At 35.8% G+C, this 19,307-nt stretch overlaps 1 protein-coding gene across 1 annotated transcript in view; it reads right to left on the reverse strand.

Moving 5' to 3' along the window:
- PLCD4 (phospholipase C delta 4) overlaps nucleotides 1–19,307 on the reverse strand; it is a 77,109-nt gene that overhangs the window by 14,948 nt on the left and 42,854 nt on the right. Inside the window, exons 7-13 of the mRNA XM_073647404.1 lie at nucleotides 11,629–11,860; nucleotides 8,891–9,092; nucleotides 8,647–8,791; nucleotides 6,810–6,962; nucleotides 5,898–6,062; nucleotides 5,561–5,717; nucleotides 5,190–5,306 (exon numbers count right to left, since the gene is read on the reverse strand). Coding sequence (XP_073503505.1) covers nucleotides 5,190–5,306; nucleotides 5,561–5,717; nucleotides 5,898–6,062; nucleotides 6,810–6,962; nucleotides 8,647–8,791; nucleotides 8,891–9,092; nucleotides 11,629–11,860 — 1,171 coding nt within the window. The remainder of the gene's footprint in view (nucleotides 1–5,189; nucleotides 5,307–5,560; nucleotides 5,718–5,897; nucleotides 6,063–6,809; nucleotides 6,963–8,646; nucleotides 8,792–8,890; nucleotides 9,093–11,628; nucleotides 11,861–19,307) is intronic.

The raw sequence follows: 19,307 nt of genomic DNA on the forward strand, positions 1-19,307 counted from the left end.
GGGGTGTATTATAGTAGTTATATTCTTGTACATAGGAGCAGTATTATAGTAGCTATATTCTTGTACATAGGGGGCAGTATTATAGTAGTTATATTCTTGTACATAGGAGCAGTATTATAGTAGTTATATTCTTGTACATAGGGGCAGTATTATAGTAGTTATATTCTTGTACATAGGGAGCATTATGATTGCAGTTATATTCTTATACAGGGGCAGTATTATAGCAGTTATATTCTTGTACATAGGGGGCAGTATTATAGTAGTTATATTCATGTACATGGGAGCAGTATCATAGTAGTTATATTCTTGTACATGGGAGCAGTATTATAGTAGTTATATTCTTGTACATAGGGAGCAGTATTATAGTAGTTATATTCTTGTACATAGGGAGCAGTATTATAGTAGTTAAATTCTTGTACATAGGGAGAAGTATTTTAGTAGTTATATTCTTGTACATAGGAGCAGTATTATAGTAGTTATATTCCTGTACATAGGGAGCAGTATTATAGTAGTTATATTCTTGTACACAGGAGCAGTATTATAGTAGTTATATTCTTGTACACAGGAGCAGTATTATAGTAGTTATATTCTTGTACATAGGGGCAGTATTATAGTAGTTATATTCTTGTACACAGGAGCAGTATTATAGCAGTTATATTCTTGTACAAAGGGGCAGTATTATAGTAGTTATATTCTTGTACACAGGGAGCAGTATTATAGTAGTTATATTCTTGTACATAGGGAGCAGTATTATAGTAGTTATATTCTTGTACATAGGGAGGAGTATTATAGTAGTTATATTCTTGTACACAGGAGCAGTATTATAGTAGTTATATTCTTGTACACAGGGAGCAGTATTATAGTAGTTATATTATTGTACATAGGGAGCAGTATTATAGTAGTTATATTCTTGTACATAGAGGCAGTATTATAGTAGTTATATTCTTGTACATAGGAGCAGTATTATAGTAGTTATATTCCTGTACATAGGGGCAGTATTATAGTAGTTATATTCTTGTACATAGGGAGCAGTATTATAGTAGTTATATTCTTGTACATAGAGGCAGTATTATAGTAGTTATATTCTTGTACATAGGAGCAGTATTATAGTAGTTATATTCCTGTACATAGGGGCAGTATTATAGTAGTTGTATTCTTGTACATAGGGAGCAGTATTATAGTAGCTATATTCTTGTACATAGGAGCAGTATTATAGTAGTTATATTCTTGTACATAGGGGGCAGTATTATAGTAGTTATATTCTTGTACATAGGGGGCAGTATTATAGTAGTTATATTCTTGTACATAGGAGCAGTATTATAGTAGTTATATTCTTGTACATAGGAGCAGTATTATAGTAGTTATATTCTTGTACATAGGAGGCAGTATTATAGTAGTTATATTCTTGTACATAGGGGCAGTATAATAGTAGTTATATTCTTGTACATAGGAGGCAGTATTATAGTAGTTATATTCTTGTACATAGGGGCAGTATAATAGTAGTTATATTCTTGTACATAGGAGGCAGTATTATAGTAGTTATATTCTTGTACATAGGAGCAGTGTTATAGTAGTTATATTCTTGTACATAGGGAGTGTATTATAGTAGTTATATTCTTGTACATAGGGGCAGTATAATAGTAGTTATATTCTTGTACATAGGAGGCAGTATTATAGTAGTTATATTCTTGTACATAGGGGCAGTATTATAGTAGTTATATTCTTGTACATAGGGAGTGTATTATAGTAGTTATATTCTTGTACATAGGGGCAGTATAATAGTAGTTATATTATTGTACATAGGAGGCATTATTATAGTAGTTATATTCTTGTACATAGGAGCAGTATTATAGTAGTTATATTCTTGTACATAAGAGCAGTATTATAGTAGTTATATTGTTGTAGATAGGGGCAGTATTATAGTAGTTATATTCTTGTACATAGGAGCAGTATTATAGTAGTTATATTCTTGTACATAGGGGCAGTATTATAGTAGTTATATTCTTGTACACAGGAGCAGTGTTATAGTAGTTATATTCTTGTACACAGGGAGCAGTATTATAGTAGTTATATTCTTGTACATAGGAGCAGTATTATAGTAGTTATATTCTTGTACATAGGGGGCAGTATTATAGTAGTTATATTCTTGTACATAGGGAGCAGTATTATAGTAGTTATATTCTTGTACATAGAGGCAGTATTATAGTAGTTATATTCTTGTACATAGGAGCAGTATTATAGTAGTTATATTCCTGTACATAGGGGCAGTATTATAGTAGTTATATTCTTGTACATAGGAGCAGTATTATAGTAGTTATATTCTTGTACATAGGGAGTGTATTATAGTAGTTATATTCTTGTACATAGGGGCAGTATAATAGTAGTTATATTCTTGTACATAGGAGGCAGTATTATAGTAGTTATATTCTTGTACATAGGGGCAGTATTATAGTAGTTATATTCTTGTACATAGGGAGTGTATTATAGTAGTTATATTCTTGTACATAGGGGCAGTATAATAGTAGTTATATTCTTGTACATAGGAGGCATTATTATAGTAGTTATATTCTTGTACATAGGAGCAGTATTATAGTAGTTATATTCTTGTACATAAGAGCAGTATTATAGTAGTTATATTGTTGTAGATAGGGGCAGTATTATAGTAGTTATATTCTTGTACATAGGAGCAGTATTATAGTAGTTATATTCTTGTACATAGGGGCAGTATTATAGTAGTTATATTCTTGTACACAGGAGCAGTGTTATAGTAGTTATATTCTTGTACACAGGGAGCAGTATTATAGTAGTTATATTCTTGTACATAGGAGCAGTATTATAGTAGTTATATTCTTGTACATAGGGGGCAGTATTATAGTAGTTATATTCTTGTACATAGGGAGCAGTATTATAGTAGTTATATTCTTGTACATAGAGGCAGTATTATAGTAGTTATATTCTTGTACATAGGAGCAGTATTATAGTAGTTATATTCCTGTACATAGGGGCAGTATTATAGTAGTTATATTCTTGTACATAGGAGCAGTATTATAGTAGTTATATTCTTGTACATAGGGGGCAGTATTATAGTAGTTATATTCTTGTACATAGGGGGCAGTATTATAGTAGTTATATTCTTGTACATAGGAGCAGTATTATAGTAGTTATATTCTTGTACATAGGAGCAGTATTATAGTAGTTATATTCTTGTACATAGGAGCAGTATTATAGCAGTTATATTCTTGTACATAGGAGCAGTATTATAGCAGTTATATTCTTGTACATAGGAGCAGTATTATAGTAGTTATATTCTTGTACATAGGGAGCAGTATTATAGTAGTTATATTCTTATACATAAGGGGCAGTATTATAGTAGTTATATTCTTGTACATAGGGGCAGTATTATAGTAGTTATATTCTTGTACATAGGGGCAGTATTATAGTAGTTATATTCTTGTACATAGGGGCATTATTATAGTAGTTATATTCTTGTACATAGGAGGCAGTATTATAGTTGTTATATTCTTGTACATAGGAGGCAGTATTATAGTAGTTATATTCTTGTACATAGGGGCAGTATAATAGTAGTTATATTCTTGTACATAGGAGGCAGTATTATAGTAGTTATATTCTTGTACATAGGGGCAGTATAATAGTAGTTATATTCTTGTACATAGGAGGCAGTATTATAGTAGTTATATTCTTGTACATAGGGGCAGTATTATAGTAGTTATATTCTTGTACATAGGGGGCAGTATTATAGTAGTTATATTCTTGTACATAGGAGCAGTATTATAGTAGTTATATTCTTGTACATAGGGGCAGTATTATAGTAGTTATATTCTTGTACATAGGGTGTGTATTATAATAGTTATATTCTTGTACATAGGGGCAGTATTATAGTAGTTATATTCTTGTACACAGGGAGCAGTATTATAGTAGTTATATTCTTGTACATAGGGAGCAGTATTATAGTAGTTATATTCTTGTACATAGGGAGCAGTATTATAGTAGTTATATTCTTGTACATAGGGGCAGTATTATAGTAGTTATATTCTTGTACATAGGGGCAGTATTATAGTAGTTATATTCTTGTACATAGGGGCAGTATTATAGTAGTTATATTCTTGTACATAGGAGCAGTATTATAGTTGTTATATTCTTGTACATAGGAGGCAGTATTATAGTAGTTATATTCTTGTACATAGGAGCAGTATTATCGTAGTTATATTCTTGTACATAGGAGGCAGTATTATAGTAGTTATATTCTTGTACTTAGGGACAGTATTATAGTAGTTATATTCTTGTACATAGGAGCAGTATTATAGTAGTTATATTCTTGTAGATAGGAACAGTATTATAGTAGTTATTTTCTTGTACATAGGGGCAGTATTATAGTAGTTATATTCTTGTACTTAGGGACAGTATTATAGTAGTTATATTCTTGTACATAGGAGCAGTATTATAGTAGTTATATTCTTGTACATAGGAGCAGTATAATAGTAGTTATATTCTTGTATATAGGGGCAGTATTATAGTAGTTATATTCTTGTATATAGGAGCAGTATTATAGTAGTTATATTCTTGTACATAGGATCAGTATTATAGTAGTTATATTCTTGCACATAGGAGCAGTATTATAGTAGTTATATTCTTGTACATAGGAGGCAGTATTATAGTAGTTATATTCTTGTACATAGGAGAAGTATTATAGTAATTATATTCTTGTATATAGGGGCAGTATTATAGTAGTTATATTCTTGTACATAGGGGGCAGTAGTATAGTAGTTATATTCTTGTACATAGGGGTAGTATTATAGTAGTTATATTCCTGTACATAGGGGGCAGTATTATAGTAGTTATATTCTTGTATATATGAGCAGTATTATAGTAGTTATATTCTTGTATATAGGGGGCAGTATTATAGTAGTTATATTCTTGTACATAGGGGCAGTATTATAGTAGTTATATTCTTGTACATAGGAGCAGTATTATAGTAGTTATATTCTTGTAAATAGGGGGCAGTATTATAGCAGAGAAAAGGAAGATACATCCAGCCCTGGGTCCTCATTTATTGCAAATCCATAAAAATTCCAGACATAGAGTAATCGCATACGTGTTTCAGACGGTTACGTCCTTAGTCATTGCATACAATTTGAATAAACTGAGGAAACCCCTGAATAATGCTTTACCCATTTGACATCCCACGTTCCACATGTCTTGCGGGTTGTAATTGGAGGAGTCTGTCCTCAGACCTGTGGGGTAAACTCTTGTCAGTTGACAGGCGTTGTGGCGGACGAATTCATTACCTACAAGAAAATAAAACCCAAAACTTAAAGACCGGAATCTCTACAGGTGAATATATAGATGTCGTAGGTCATGGGATAAGATTAATCACCCCTGAGTCAAGTGTATATCAGTGTGAGCTCCCGTTGCTTATAGAGTGGGTATATCCGGGTTTAGTAATCCGTGGCATTAAACATCTGATATAACCATCCAATGCAAGTTCTCAGGCCTGAGTGAACTTTTGGTTCTATAAATCCCATCATCCATAAGTTGTCACCTGGTTCTTTGACGAGCTTCCGAGCTTTATACTCTGTGAAGGAAGACATCTCATACGGCTTGCAGTTGGTCCTGGAGTGCTTGAAGCTCTCGAAGGGCACGCTCTTACAGTAGATAATGCAGTCCGATAATTCCTGTGAGAGGCGATCCTTGGATTTCTGACAAAGATAAAATATAAGGATAGCTGCTTTCATCTTAAACTGTAAAAAAAAAAGTTAATTTTCTCTCTCATCTGTAGAGTAGCTGAAATCCCACCCAAACCTGGATGAAGCTCCTCAGATGTATATTTAGAAGACCTTGTTACACAAGTCTCAGCAGATGAATAACCTAGAACCTGCCTTGGATCTCTTCTTATCCTCATTGCGGACGTTCTCCTCATCCATCTCACCACCATCTTCCTCCTCAGATATCTCTCCCATGTAAGAGTCTTCAACCTGTTCTCCCAAAGAGTCCTGCAACCTCCCAATCTTCTTGCCTTTTAGAAGGATCTTCCCTTGTAATTTCTGAGATTGGAGAGTTTAGGAAAAGAGCACAATGTAGATTAGCGCAGAGAAGAGGCTTATTGAGCCCCAACACAAAATCTGAATAGCGAGCTTCGTATCACCAAGTTATATGTTCACCTGCTAGCAGAAAACAAAAAAGACTTTCATTCAAAGATCGTGAATAAGCACAGACATCGCCTTACAAAATTACAAAAGTTTTCAAAAGTTTACAAAAGTTTTCATCATGAGCTTTATTAGCTGAATGTTCCTTTCATTTTCCCATAAACCCTATATTTCTTGGCTCCGATGCATCTAAAATAAAACATAAAGCAGATTTGCAAATATTTTTTCTGAATTTTTTTTTCCTTTTTTTTTGTATACAAAAGTTTGGACACAGCTTCTCATTTAAAGATTTTTCTGTATTTTTTTGTATACAGCTCCTACACATAACTATATGTCACCATGGTTACAGACTACAAATAAATCCTGCGTAGTCTGCTAACTCTTCTCCAGACAATAGAAGATAAGACATAGAAACACATGACTGCAGGATCAGGCCACACACGGACCATGGATATATATATAAATCTGCACAGGAGCTACATATACATAAAAGCATATTTTTTTTTTAAATCAAAACTATTTACAAAGTTGCATCATTTCTTTATTTTAGAGGCATTGGAATAAGAGAAAAAGAGTCATTGGAAAAGTCGACCCCCTGTATTAGTAAGGCCTTAGACATGTAGAAGGATTTTTCTGGCATTTTACCTCTGGAGATGGTAATTGCACTGGTACCCGTCCGTCTAGGGTCCCGGTCACCAGTTTATCACCCAGGATGCTTTTCAGATGTTGCGCCATAGTGTCCTGCTGATCAACACCGCAGTGGTTCTCCAGAGACAGAATGACCGGGTAGTCTGATACCTGCGGACAACGCCAAAAGATCTGGGTGCCAGTGTCACATGCCACGTCTCTTTCCAGCGGTGTACCCGCTGCACGACGAGTCCTGTTTCCTGAGATTGTTTTTCACTGCCTGTTCATTTACTGTATCTCACTTTTAAGGAACAGATTAATTATTTATTAAGACGACATATTAGGTTTCCTCCGTTTGAGCCGCGGTGAAGATAAGCAGTGATGATACTGGCGGGCGCAGGGTGTCTGGGGTAGGGATGCCTGATTCCTGATGGGAGATATAGCCGATAAATTAGCAGTCACCCGGCCACATACACACAGACTCTACAGACCGCCATTCAGGGCTCTAGGAAAGCTGTGTGATCATCTTCACATTTTTCAACATTTCTGCTTGGTGTCATTGAATATGACACTTTATTATCTGTTTCAATGGATAGCGATCCATCCTGGTATTGTCACGCAGGTGGACCAGGACAGATCTTTATCCCATCGAAAGTAAAAAATAAAGGTATGTTCACATTATGTTTTTTTATGTTGATTTTTCTGGTTGAACAAGTTTTAAAAGACAGTGGTACCTGGCGCTGTTTTGTAAGAACATGCGGTTTTTGACTCTTTTTTTTATGCCGTTTTTGCAGCGTTTATTTTCAGCATGTTTTTGGACGCAATATTAATTATAAGTATATGTTCAGACTGAGTTATTTTGCTTTGACTTTCAAGCAAATCAAGCAAGCGGAGATCCTGAAAAAAAAGCAAGTTAAGATCTTGAAAAAAGTGAGGAATTGACACAAAGAATATTGGAATTGTCTAACTTTTAATTAAACAGGAAAAAAATAATTATTTGTTCAAACCAGTTGGTTTAAATTTAAGGATTATTTAATTTTGCATAAGGCAAAGTCTGCAGATTTCCCACAGTGCAGGCTGTCCTAGAGTGATGTACAAAACTAACAGTTGGAGATTTGCTACAATTGTATCCAGTGTAGACAATTGCCCATGAGCTAAATGTATCAACAGCACAATGCTCTCTGCTGTCCTGATACTTATACATTGTAACAAACCCTAGGGTGTGAGATCAAGGTTTTAAACCTTTAAATAAAATAATACTGTAGGTTGAGAAAACCACCAGAATGTTTGCTTTATTTTTGGACTCTGATTCCTAAACTCCACTTTTAAAGATTGCACCAGATTTCCTTGTTCTTCTCCCATTAATGTTTCCATTTAGTGACAACAAGCAGAGATCTTGATAATGTTGAAGAACCCGAAACAAAAAGCATAAATGAAAGTTGAAATGGCTTTCTTTATCTTTACTGGACAAGCCATTTATAAGGGGTCTGAACACTGGGATCTCCATCGATCCGGAGAATGACCCACCCTTTCCACTCTTTTCCCCTGCACAGCGGTACCTCTGCCTCCTGCTGAACTATTATGGCCACAAAATTTATAAAGACACCCAAACCTTTCATCCTTAGAAGGTCAGACCCACCTATCATCAAGTGAAGGAGTATCCTAGTCACATGCCATCACTTTAAAACACTTTATAAAGAATATATTCCCCTTTAATAAGGGCTGATCAGTTCTTTGGGGAGGAATCAGTCATGTTTGGACAAAACTTTACACAGTGGCACCAGAAATATTCAGATGATTGATAGTTTACCCCTTCGCCTGGGTTCACTATAAATGGCTCTTTTAATGTACTCACCCTGAATGCATACTTGTTGATAGCCGATATAACGTCTTTGAAGAAGATTTTGGAGGTGAAGGTGTGACCATGATATACAATGGGTTCTCCATTGGGGCCGTCCCAAGTGTCCACCTCCACGCAGCGACAGCCCCTTTTTAATGCCCTGCATAGGATGAAATAAATCTAGAATTAGTCGGCAGACCATTAACCATAGCCCACCCCACCCAGTAATCATCAGTGGTGGACATGACATGCATCTCACCGGATATAGCCCTCCACACTGCTCTGCCCCCGCAGCTGGTCCTCCATCAAGTAGGTGTTGTGGGAGGAGGAGATGAAATAATGGCACAGCGGCTGCGTCATATCCTGGTAGAGAGGATCATGAATCACATTGAAGATGGATCCCTCCGCAGAGCACAGGTAGATCAGGAAGCCGTCAATACTGAGGGCGTGAAGCTTTTTCGCTACAATTTAGTAAAGTAAAAATTAAAGGGGTTGATTAGTTTAGAAAATCTCACTTTTATATGCCCAGGAGGACCTTTACATAGAAAACCCATAGATGGTTCCATGGGTGAAAAATTCTATGGGGGGTGGTAAAATTTGTTCCCCCTAACCCCACTGTCTACTGCAAAGAGCAAGACCAGCAAATTTGGCTCCTTCGAGAACCACATGGGTGCAACAAACCCCATACAGCAGCCGTAGACAACCAAGATGCCAAATCTCTCAGTATAATGAAGTGAGCATTGTCATCTTGGTTGCCGCCTGTGCAGAGGGCAGCAGTTGACAAAATCATATCAACCACTTGATTGCTATGCATAGGCAGCAAGAGAGATGGCTGAGGCTGAGCAGCTACTAGGCTTAGCGATAGGGCTAAGGTTTAAGGCAAAGGCAAGTTGTTAGGGCTAGGTTTAGGAATATTGCTATAGCTAGGGTTAGGACCAGGGATAGGTTTAGACTAGGGTAATAATGAGCTAAATTAAAAAAAAATTAAAAAAAATTAAGTAAAAAGAAATATATATATTATATATATATATATAGTACAGACCAAAAGTTTGGACACACCTTCTCATTTAAAGATTTTTCTGTATTTTCATGACTATGAAAATTGTACATTCACACTGAAGACATCAAAACTATGAATTAACACATGTGAAATTATATACTTAACAAAAAAGTGTGAAACAACTGAAAATATGTCTTATATTCTAGGTTCTTCAAAGTAGCCACCTTTTGCTTTTATGACTGCTTTGCACACTCTTGGCATTCTCTTGATGAGCTTCAAGAGGTAGTCACCGGAAATGGTCTTCCAACAATCTTGAAGGAGTTCCCAGAGATGCTTAGCACTTGTTGGCCCTTTTGCCTTCACTCTGCGGTCCAGCTCACCCCAAACCATCTCGATTGGGTTCAGGTCTGGTGACTGTGGAGGCCAGGTCATCTGGCGTAGCACCCCATCACTCTCCTTCTTGGTCAAATAGCCCTTACACAGCCTGGAGGTGTGTTTGGGGTCATTGTCCTGTTGAAAAATAAATGATGGTCCAACTAAACGCAAACCGGATGGAATAGCATGCCGCTGCAAGATGCTGTGGTAGCCATGCTGGTTCAGTATGCCTTCAGTTTTGAATAAATCCCCAACAGTGTCACCAGCAAAGCACCCCCACACCATCACACCTCCTCCTCCATGCTTCACGGTGGGAACCAGGCATGTAGAGTCCATCCGTTCACCTTTTCTGCGTCGCACAAAGACACGGTGGTTGGAATCAAAGATCTCAAACTTGGACTCCTCAGACCAAAGCACAGATTTCCACTGGTCTAATGTCCATTCCTTGTGTTCTTTAGCCCAAACAAGTCTCTTCTGCTTGTTGCCTGTCCTTAGCAGTGGTTTCCTAGCAGCTATTTTACCATGAAGGCCTGCTGCACAAAGTCTCCTCTTAACAGTTGTTGTAGAGATGTGTCTGCTGCTAGAACTCTGTGTGGCATTGACCTGGTCTCTAATCTGAGCTGCTGTTAACCTGCGATTTCTGAGGCTGGTGACTCGGATAAACTTATCCTCAGAAGCAGAGGTGACTCTTGGTCTTCCTTTCCTGGGGCGGTCTTCATGTGAGCCAGTTTCTTTGTAGCGCTTGATGGTTTTTGCAACTGCACTTGGGGACACTTTCAAAGTTTGCCCAATTTTTCGGACTGACTGACCTTCATTTTTTAAAGTAATGATGGCCACTCGTTTTTCTTTACTTAGCTCCTTTTTTCTTGCCATAATACAAATTCTAACAGTCTATTCAGTAGGACTATCAGCTGTGTATCCACCAGACTTCTGCACAACACAACTGATGGTCCCAACCCCAATTATAAGGCAAGAAATCCCACTTATTAAACCTGAAAGGGCACACCTGTGAAGTGAAAACCATTTCCGGTGACTACCTCTTGAAGCTCATCAAGAGAATGCCAAGAGTGTGCAAAGCAGTCATCAAAGCAAAAGGTGGCTACTTTGAAGAACCTAGAATATAAGACATATTTTAAGTTGTTTCACACTTTTTTGTTAAGTATATAATTCCACATGTGGTAATTCATAGTTTTGAAGCCTTCAGTGCAGACATGTGGGTTAATGAAAAACCAGATAATCTTCTGCCAGGTAAATTTCTGTTTTTATGTAAATAAATCTTAATCAGTGTAAAAACTAAAATTCCACATCTATGAAGCAATCATTTTTCTTCCACGCGCGCAGTGCAAGCAGAGATCCTGAATAGGTTACAAACTTGTGAATTTCTGAAAATAATGAAGCTTTATTTACATAAATGCAGAAGATGCAGATTTATGGAAGTCACAAGTGAGATGTTTTTCAGGAGCTTATGAAGGTTTTTCAATCCCATACAACAGGTGACAAATTGATTTTGTATGGGTCAAGTCACTGCACGGAGGGCAGAATCTTGCAACAAACTGAAAAAAATTGATCATTCTGAATGAGTGTCTCCTGCTATATTTTACTACAGTTTTCTATCATCTTACCCGTCTCTGAAGGTTCAAGTCTAGCAATAAGATCCATTGCAAATTCCTCAGTGTTCACCACCTCAAGCTGCTCCTGACGCAAGAAGTCCACAAACTCCAAAAGAGTTAGCTTCTTGCCATCCTTTGAGAAGTCCTGGAATATCTTAAGGACCTCATCTCGTTGTGTCAGGGCTTTATAAAACATCACAAACTCATCACCTTCCAGAGTCCCAGACTCCGATTTATCAGCCATCTGAGAACAGAAAAACTATTATAAAGCGACCAAGCATCTACCCATATACTGTAAGCAAAAACAAAGTGATATGTACTGGTAAATGTTCATTGTGACTGTAATACTGCCCCTATGTACAAGAATATATCTACTATAATACTGCTCCTATGTACAAGAGTATAACTACTATAATACTGCCCCTATGTACAAGAATATATCTACTATAATACTGCCCCCTATGTACAAGAATATATCTACTATAATACTGCTCCTATCTACAAGAGTATAACTACTATAATACTGCTCCCTATGTACAAAAATATAACTGCTATAATACTGTTCCTATGTACAAGAATATAACTACTATAATACTGCTCCTATGTACAAGAGTATAACTACTATAATACTGCTCCTATGTACAAGAATATAACTACTATAATACTGCTCCTATGTACAAGAATATAACTACTATAATACTGCCCCCTATGTACAAGAATATAACTACTATAATACTGCTCCTATGTACAAGAATATAACTACTATAATACTGCCCCTATGTACAAGAATATAGCTACTATAATACTGCCCCTATGTACAAGAATATAACTACTATAATACTGCCCCCTATGTACAAGAATATATCTACTATAATACTGCTCCTATCTACAAGAGTATAACTACTATAATACTGCTCCCTATGTACAAAAATATAACTGCTATAATACTGTTCCTATGTACAAGAATATAACTACTATAATACTGCTCCTATGTACAAGAGTATAACTACTATAATACTGCTCCTATGTACAAGAATATAACTACTATAATACTGCTCCTATGTACAAGAATATAACTACTATAATACTGCCCCCTATGTACAAGAATATAACTACTATAATACTGCTCCTATGTACAAGAATATAACTACTATAATACTGCCCCTATGTACAAGAATATAGCTACTATAATACTGCCCCTATGTACAAGAATATAACTACTATAATACTGCTCCTATGTACAAGAGTATAACTACTATAATACTGCTCCCTATGTACAAGAATATAACTGCTATAATACTGCTCCTATGTACAAGAATATAACTACTATAATACTGCTCCTATGTACAAGAGTATAACTGCTATAATACTGCTCCTATGTACAATAATATAACTGCTATAATACTGCCCCTTTGTAAAAGAATATATCTACTATAATACTGCTTCTATGTACAAGAGTATAACTACTATAATACTGCTCCCTATGTGCAAGAATATAACTGCTATAATACTGCTCCCTATGTACAAGAATATAACTACTATAATACTGCCCCTATGTACAAGAATATAACTACTATAATAATGCCTCCTATGTACAAGAACATAACTTCTATAATAATGCCCCAATGTACAAGAATATAGCTACTATAATACTGTCCCCTATGTACAAGAATATAACTTCTATAATACTGCTCCCTATGTACAAGAATATAACTACTATAATACTGTCCCCTATATACATGAATATAACTACTATAATAATGCTCCTATGTACAAGAATATAACTACTATAATACTGCCCCTATGTACAAGAATATAACTACTATAATACTGCCCCTATGTACAAGAATATAACTACTATAATAATGCTCCTATGTACAAGAATATAACTACTATAATACTGCTCCTATGTACAAGAATATAACTACTATAATACTGCCCCTATGTACAAGAATATAACTACTATAATACTGCCCCCTATGTACAAGAATATAACTACTATAATACTGACCCCTATGTACAAGAATATAACTATAATAATACTGCTCCTATGTACAAGACTATAGCTACTATAATACTGCCCCCCATATACAGGAATATAACTACTATAATACTGCCCCCTATGTACAAGAATATAACTAATATAATACTGCTCTTATGTACAAGAATATAGCTACTATAATACTGCCCCCTATGTACAAGAATATAACTATTATAATACTGCTCCTATGTACAAGAATATAGCTAATATAATACTGCTCCTATGTACAAGAATATAACTCCTATAATACTGCCCCTTATGTACAAGAATATAACTGCTATAATACTGCCCCCTATGTACAAGAATATAACTGCTATAATACTGCCCCCTATGTACAAGAATATAACTTCTATAATACTGCCTCCTGTATACAAGAATATAACTGCTATAATACTGTCCCCTATATACAAGAATATAACTACTATAATACTGCCCCCTATGTACAAGAATATAACTACTATAATGCTGCCCCTATGTACAATAATATAACTACTATAATACTGCCCCCTATGTACAAGAATATAACTACTATAATACTGCCTCCTATGTTCAAGAATATAACTACTATAATACTGCCTCCTATGTACAAGAATATAACTACTATAATACTGCCTCCTATGTACAAGAATATAACTACTATAATACTGCCTCCTATGTACAAGAATATTACTACTATAATACTGCCCCCTATGTACAAGAATATAAGTACTATAATACCGCTCTCTATGTACAAGAATATAACTACTATAATACTGCCCCTATGTACAGGAATATAACTACTATAATACTGCCCTCTATGTACAAGAATATAACTACTATAATACTGCCCCTATGTACAAGAATATAACTACTATAATACCCCCCCTATGTACAAGAACATAACTGCTATAATACTGCTCCTATGTACAAGAATATAACTACTATAATACTGCCCCCTATGTACAAGAATACAGTTACATGAAAAAGTTTGGGCACCCCTATTAATCTTAAGCTTAATGTTTTATAAAAATTGGTGTTTTTGCAACAGCTATTTCAGTTTGATATATGTAATAACTGTTGGACACAGTAATGTTTCTGCCTTGAAATGAGGTTTATTGTACTAACAGAAAATGTGCAATCTGCATTCAAACAAAATGTGACAGGTGCATAAGTATGGGCACCTCACCGGAAAAGTGACATTAATAGTTAGTAGATCCTCCTTTTGCAAAAATAACAGCCTCTAGTCGCTTCCTGTAGCTTTTAATGAGTTCCTGGATCCTGGATGAAGGTATTTTTGACCATTCCTCTTTACAAAACAATTCCAGTTCAGTTAAGTTTGATGGTCGCCGAGCATGGACAGCCCTCTTCAAATGATCCCACAGATGTTCAATGATATTCAGGTCTGGGGACTGGGATGGCCATTCCAGAACATTGTAATTGTTCCTCTGCATGAATGCCTGAGTAGATTTGGAGCGGTGTTTTGGATCATTGTCTTGCTGAAAGATCCATCCCCTGCGTAACTTCAACTTTATCATTGATTCTTGAACATTATTGTCAAGAATCTGCTGATACTGAGTGGAATCCATGCGTCCCTCAACTTTAACAAGATTCCCGGTGCCGGCATTGGCCACACAGCCCCAAAGCATGATGGAACCTCCACCAAATTTTACTGTGGGTAGCAAGTGTTTTTCTTGGAATGCTGTGTTTTTTTGCCGCCATGCATAACGCCTTTTTGTGTGACCAAACAACTCAATCTTGGTTTCATCAGTCCACAGGACCTTCTTCCAAAAAGAAATTGGCTTCTCCAAATGTGCTTTTGCATACCTCAGCCGACTCTGTTTGTGGCGTGCTTGCAGAAACGGCTTCTTTCGCATCATTCTCCCATACAGCTTCTCCTTGTGCAAAGTGCGTTGTATAGTTGACTGATGCACAGTGACACCATCTGCAGCAAGTTGATGCTGCAGCTCTCTGGAGGTGGTCTGAGGATTGTCCTTGACTGATCTCACCATTCTTCTTCTCTGCCTTTCTGATGTTTTTCTTGGCCTGCCACTTCTGGCCTTAACAAGAACTGTCCCTGTGTTCTTCCATTTCCTTACTATGTTCCTCACAGTGGAAACTGACAGGTTAAATCTCTGAGACAGCTTTTTGTATCCTTCCCCTGAACAACTATGTTGAATAATCTTTGTTTTCAGATCATTTGACAGTTGTTTTGAGGAGCCCATGATGCCACTCTTCAGAGGAGATTCAAACAGGAGAACAACTTGCAAGTGGCCACTTTAAGTAGCTTTTCTCATGATTGCATACACCTGGCTATGAAGTTCAAAGCTCAATGAGGTTACAAAACCAAAAAAAGTGCTTTAGTAAGTCAGTAAAAAGTAGGAGTATTTAAAACAAGAAAATGATAAGGATGCCCATACTTATGCACCTGTCAAATTTTGTTTGAATGCAGATTGCACATTTTCTGTTAGTACAATAAACCTCATTTCAAGGCAGAAACATTACTGTGTCCAACAGTTATTATATATTTCAAACTGAAATAGCTGTTGCAAAAACAGCAATTTTTATAAAACATTAAGCTTAAGATTAATAGGGGTGCCCAAACTTTTTCATATAACTGTATAACTACTATAATACTGACCCCATATACAAGAATATAACTACTATAATACTGCCCAATATGTACAAGAATATATCTACTATAATACTGTCCCTATGTACAAGAATATAACTACTATAATACTGCTTCCTATGTACAAGAATATAACTACTATAATACTGCCCCCTATGTACAAGAATATAACTACTATAATATTGCCCCTATGTACAAGAATATAACTACTATAATACTGCCCCTATATGCAAGAATATAACTTCTATAATACTGCTCCTATGTACAAGAATATAACTACTATAATACTGCCCCTATGTACAGGAATATAACTACTATAATACTGCTCCTATGTACAAGAGTATAACTACTATAATACTGCTCCCTATGTACAAGAATATAACTGCTATAATACTGCTCCTATGTACAAGAGTATAACTGCTATAATACTGCTCCTATGTACAATAATATAACTGCTATAATACTGCCCCTTTGTAAAAGAATATATCTACTATAATACTGCTTCTATGTACAAGAGTATAACTACTATAATACTGCTCCCTATGTGCAAGAATATAACTGCTATAATACTGCCCCTATGTACAAGAATATAACTACTATAATAATGCCTCCTATGTACAAGAACATAACTTCTATAATAATGCCCCAATGTACAAGAATATAGCTACTATAATACTGCCCCCTATGTACAAGAATATAACTTCTATAATACTGCTCCCTATGTACAAGAATATAACTACTATAATACTGTCCCCTATATACATGAATATAACTACTATAATAATGCTCCTATGTACAAGAATATAACTACTATAATACTGCCCCTATGTACAAGAATATAACTACTATAATACTGCCCCTATGTACAAGAATATAACTACTATAATAATGCTCCTATGTACAAGAATATAACTACTATAATACTGCTCCTATGTACAAGAATATAACTACTATAATACTGCCCCTATGTACAAGAATATAACTACTATAATACTGCCCCCTATGTACAAGAATATAACTACTATAATACTGACCCCTATGTACAAGAATATAACTATTATAATACTGCTCCTATGTACAAGACTATAGCTACTATAATACTGCCCCCCATATACAGGAATATAACTACTATAATACTGCCCCCTATGTACAAGAATATAACTAATATAATACTGCTCTTATGTACAAGAATATAGCTACTATAATACTGCCCCCTATGTACAAGAATATAACTATTATAATACTGCTCCTATGTACAAGAATATAGCTAATATAATACTGCCCCTTATGTACAAGAATATAACTGCTATAATACTGCCCCCTATGTACAAGAATATAACTGCTATAATACTGCCCCCTATGTACAAGAATATAACTTCTATAATACTGCCTCCTGTATACAAGAATATAACTGCTATAATACTGTCCCCTATATACAAGAATATAACTACTATAATACTGCCCCCTATGTACAAGAATATAACTACTATAATGCTGCCCCCTATGTACAATAATATAACTACTATAATACTGCCCCCTATGTACAAGAATATAACTACTATAATACTGCCTCCTATGTTCAAGAATATAACTACTATAATACTGCCTCCTATGTACAAGAATATAACTACTATAATACTGCCTCCTATGTACAAGAATATAACTACTATAATACTGCCTCCTATGTACAAGAATATTACTACTATAATACTGCCCCCTATGTACAAGAATATAAGTACTATAATACCGCTCTCTATGTACAAGAATATAACTACTATAATACTGCCCCTATGTACAGGAATATAACTACTATAATACTGCCCTCTATGTACAAGAATATAACTACTATAATACTGCCCCTATGTACAAGAATATAACTACTATAATACCCCCCCTATGTACAAGAACATAACTGCTATAATACTGCTCCTATGTACAAGAATATAACTACTATAATACTGCCCCCTATGTACAAGAATACAGTTACATGAAAAAGTTTGGGCACCCCTATTAATCTTAAGCTTAATGTTTTATAAAAATTGGTGTTTTTGCAACAGCTATTTCAGTTTGATATATGTAATAACTGTTGGACACAGTAATGTTTCTGCCTTGAAATGAGGTTTATTGTACTAACAGAAAATGTGCAATCTGCATTCAAACAAAATGTGACAGGTGCATAAGTATGGGCACCTCACCAGAAAAGTGACATTAATAGTTAGTAGATCCTCCTTTTGCAAAAATAACAGCCTCTAGTCGCTTCCTGTAGCTTTTAATGAGTTCCTGGATCCTGGATGAAGGTATTTTTGACCATTCCTCTTTACAAAACAATTCCAGTTCAGTTAAGTTTGATGGTCGCCGAGCATGGACAGCCCTCTTCAAATGATCCCACAGATGTTCAATGATATTCAGGTCTGGGGACTGGGATGGCCATTCCAGAACATTGTAATTGTTCCTCTGCATGAATGCCTGAGTAGATTTGGAGCGGTGTTTTGGATCATTGTCTTGCTGAAAGATCCATCCCCTGCGTAACTTCAACTTTATCATTGATTCTTGAACATTATTGTCAAGAATCTGCTGATACTGAGTGGAATCCATGCGTCCCTCAACTTTAACAAGATTCCCGGTGCCGGCATTGGCCACACAGCCCCAAAGCATGATGGAACCTCCACCAAATTTTACTGTGGGTAGCAAGTGTTTTTCTTGGAATGCTGTGTTTTTTTGCCGCCATGCATAACGCCTTTTTGTGTGACCAAACAACTCAATCTTGGTTTCATCAGTCCACAGGACCTTCTTCCAAAAAGAAATTGGCTTCTCCAAATGTGCTTTTGCATACCTCAGCCGACTCTGTTTGTGGCGTGCTTGCAGAAACGGCTTCTTTCGCATCATTCTCCCATACAGCTTCTCCTTGTGCAAAGTGCGTTGTATAGTTGACTGATGCACAGTGACACCATCTGCAGCAAGTTGATGCTGCAGCTCTCTGGAGGTGGTCTGAGGATTGTCCTTGACTGATCTCACCATTCTTCTTCTCTGCCTTTCTGATGT

This window comes from Phyllobates terribilis, unplaced genomic scaffold (assembly GCF_046119375.1).
Source record: "Phyllobates terribilis strain yellow unplaced genomic scaffold, ASM4611937v1 Scaffold_9__5_contigs__length_417890890, whole genome shotgun sequence".
In the NCBI taxonomy this organism is placed as follows: Eukaryota; Metazoa; Chordata; class Amphibia; order Anura; family Dendrobatidae; genus Phyllobates; species Phyllobates terribilis.